Genomic DNA, 2,859 nt, shown 5'->3' on the forward strand with positions numbered 1-2,859 from the left:
AATTGCGGATAAGATTACGTTATTCACGAAAGAGATTGAAGTTTGATATTTTATATGATACATACACTAACAACTATCCATCTTCCAAGTCCATTATCTCCAAGCGTTAATTTCCTTAAAATAATACATAAAACGAAAACTACAGATTTTATTTCCCTTTGAACATTTTGTGAATAAAAAAAAAAAAACTAAACACAATATGTTCGAAATACATCACATTTCAACAACACAACACAGCACAATATTTTCGAAACATATATAGCACATTTCATCACAGATCACTGACACGGCACCTATTTTTATAATTTTTTTGGGCTAATTATTATTATTATTATTATTATGACGTAGTTATTTAATTAGTACACATTAACTAATAACACATCGCTATTATCATTGCAAAACAAGGAATAAACAAAGCAGCAAGAGAATCTCTCTGTCTGTGTGCGTGTGGTGTGTGTAGCTAATTGAGTTTACGCGATCAAGGAAGTGGTCTACAACAACAACAATGAAACCTCACGTGCAGGGTGCTGTAGCCCTTTTGTTTGTTTGAATAATCGTGTTGAAAAGGTAGCAAGCTTTCTTCGAAATGCGTTGATAAAAGGGCGAGTTTGTTTGGTCCTTTGGGAATGTAGTGCTTCTTCTCCTTCCACCTCAAGTTTCTTCTCTCTCTCTCTATCTCTCTTTTTCCACAAGCTAGCTTCTAATAATTAACCTTCATCATATCATATCCCTCTCTCCACTTTCCTACAAGCCTTTTTTCTCTCTATTATCTCCCACAAAAGTAGTGTTCGTGACTTTGTGTCTCCTTTGCGAGCAACAGGGAGAGGCTCTTGTGAGTGGTTCATTCACAAATAATGGCACTAGAGGCTGTGGTTTTCCCGCAAGATCCATTTGCGTATGGTTGCAACAAGGATTATTTGTACTCCTTAGTTGGAGCAACACCCACCTACGGTAATTTCCAAGCAGCGGAAGAAGAGAAAGTCCTCCTAGGAATCATCAACAACAACATAGAACACAACCTTTATGCAAATTGGGATTCATCTTCTACCTCAATGTTGCAAAATGTCAAGGAACAACAATGGGATTCTCACTCCTCCCCTGAAGCATGCACCGTTGAACAATCCGTGACAACCCCTTCTTTTCCTCCTTCTCCTCCTCCTTCTTCCTCCGTGGAAGCCACCGTGACCACCACGAGCCGCCGTAAACGACGCCGCACCAAGAGCGCCAAGAACAAGGAGGAAATCGAGAACCAGAGGATGACGCACATTGCTGTTGAACGCAATCGCCGAAAACAGATGAATGAGTACTTGGCCGTGCTCCGATCCTTGATGCCTTCCTCTTATGTTCAAAGGGTGAGTTAATTCACTATGGAAATAATTAATTCTATTTTTTTATTGGCCATAATGTTAGTTATTAATTTTTATCACTAGAAAAATTCGAATGTAAGGATAATTATATTTGAATATTTATAAATTTCAAACACCCAAATAATACTTATAATTTTATTCTATTTCTCTATCAAAATGAATCACTTATTTTTCTATCTCACAACGTTGTACACTTAAAAGAGGTGTCTAAGAAAACATTTTCCTTATGATAATTAGTTGTATTTTAAGATGTAATATGTTAGCTAATATAACACTATGTAAAACAGGGTGACCAAGCCTCTATTATTGGAGGGGCCATAAACTTTGTGAAGGAGTTGGAGCAGCTTTTGCAGTCGATGGAGGGCCAAAAGAGAACGAACCAAGGGAAAGAGAATGTTGTTGGGTTAAATGGGACGTCGACAACAACAACAACAACACCCTTTGCTGAGTTCTTCGCGTTTCCTCAATACACGACACGTGGTACGACGATGGCACAGAACAACCAGGAGCAGAAACAGTGGGCCGTAGCAGACATTGAAGTGACCATGGTGGATAACCATGCCAATCTAAAGGTACTATCAAAGAAACAACCTGGGCAGATTATGAAGATCGTTGTTGGGCTTCAAAGTCTCAAGCTCAGCATTCTCCACCTTAATGTTTCCACTCTTGATGATATGGTCCTTTACTCAGTTAGCGTCAAGGTTGGTAGAAAATTACAAATAACTTACTTTTTTTTCTTCTTAATTGATGAGATTTTTTTATTTTTTTTTTTGTATGGATGGATTGGAGCAGGTAGAGGACGGGTGTCTGCTGAACACGGTGGATGAAATTGCGGCTGCAGTGAATCAACTATTACGCACAATCCAAGAAGTTACTTTCAGCTGATCCATTGAACTCGAAATTAATTTTGTTTTGATTTAAAAGAGTTTTCTATCCTTCTCTTCGTTTAGTATTTGGGGATATCTGTGATTGTGTCCATTGCAATATTGGAGGGGGTTAAGGTTAACAATGTTGCTCTTTATTTTGTTCTATAGTCCACCCTCGTCTAATACCCTTTTTATCCGTCCTAGTTGAAATGCGTAAGGTTGTATGTACATCCAATTACCTAACAAATCTCAAGTGAAAATACAAGTCCATTTCAATAAGCCGGGAGTTTATCCTCTACATTATTATGCTCTTGTGCCTATGGTGATTTTCTCATCTTCTTTCTTTCATAAAATTCATGTAATTAAGATTAAGATATCTCTAATCTAAAACTGACTTCTCTCACGGCCCCTATGCTTTAGACAATAAACAAAATTGTCCACTGTGTAGAAATCGTATTTTTAGCAATTGGTTAACTTTTGCCACTGAGATCAATGTTTCATCAATTGGACATGCATTATTAAAAAAAATTACTAAAAAATCCAGGACACCATATATTTATGATATCATATGTGACACATATTTAAGTTTATTAATTTAGAATAAAAATTAATGAAAACAATAATAA

General features: G+C 36.8%; 1 protein-coding gene across 1 annotated transcript; it reads left to right on the forward strand.

Annotated features, from left to right (window-relative positions):
* The first annotated feature begins 558 nt into the window (after positions 1-558).
* On the forward strand, positions 559-2,531 carry LOC114415289 (transcription factor bHLH94-like). Its single transcript, XM_028379905.1, has 3 exons — positions 559-1,352; positions 1,655-2,068; positions 2,160-2,531. Exons 1-3 carry the CDS (start codon positions 855-857, stop codon positions 2,250-2,252), a joined length of 1,005 nt encoding a protein of 334 aa, XP_028235706.1. The 5' UTR covers positions 559-854; the 3' UTR covers positions 2,253-2,531.
* Positions 2,532-2,859: the final 328 nt, after the last annotated feature.

The sequence above is a fragment of the Glycine soja genome, chromosome 6 (assembly GCF_004193775.1).
Source record: "Glycine soja cultivar W05 chromosome 6, ASM419377v2, whole genome shotgun sequence".
NCBI lineage: Eukaryota > Viridiplantae > Streptophyta > Magnoliopsida > Fabales > Fabaceae > Glycine > Glycine soja.

Coding starts and splice junctions, on each gene's coding strand:
- LOC114415289 (XM_028379905.1), top strand. CDS start 855: ATGGCACTAGAGGCTGTGGTTTTCCCGCAAGATCCATTTGCGTATGGT. Junction 1,353..1,654: donor CTTCCTCTTATGTTCAAAGG/GTGAGTTAATTC, acceptor TATGTAAAACAG/GGTGACCAAGCCTCTATTAT. Junction 2,069..2,159: donor TTTACTCAGTTAGCGTCAAG/GTTGGTAGAAAA, acceptor GGATTGGAGCAG/GTAGAGGACGGGTGTCTGCT.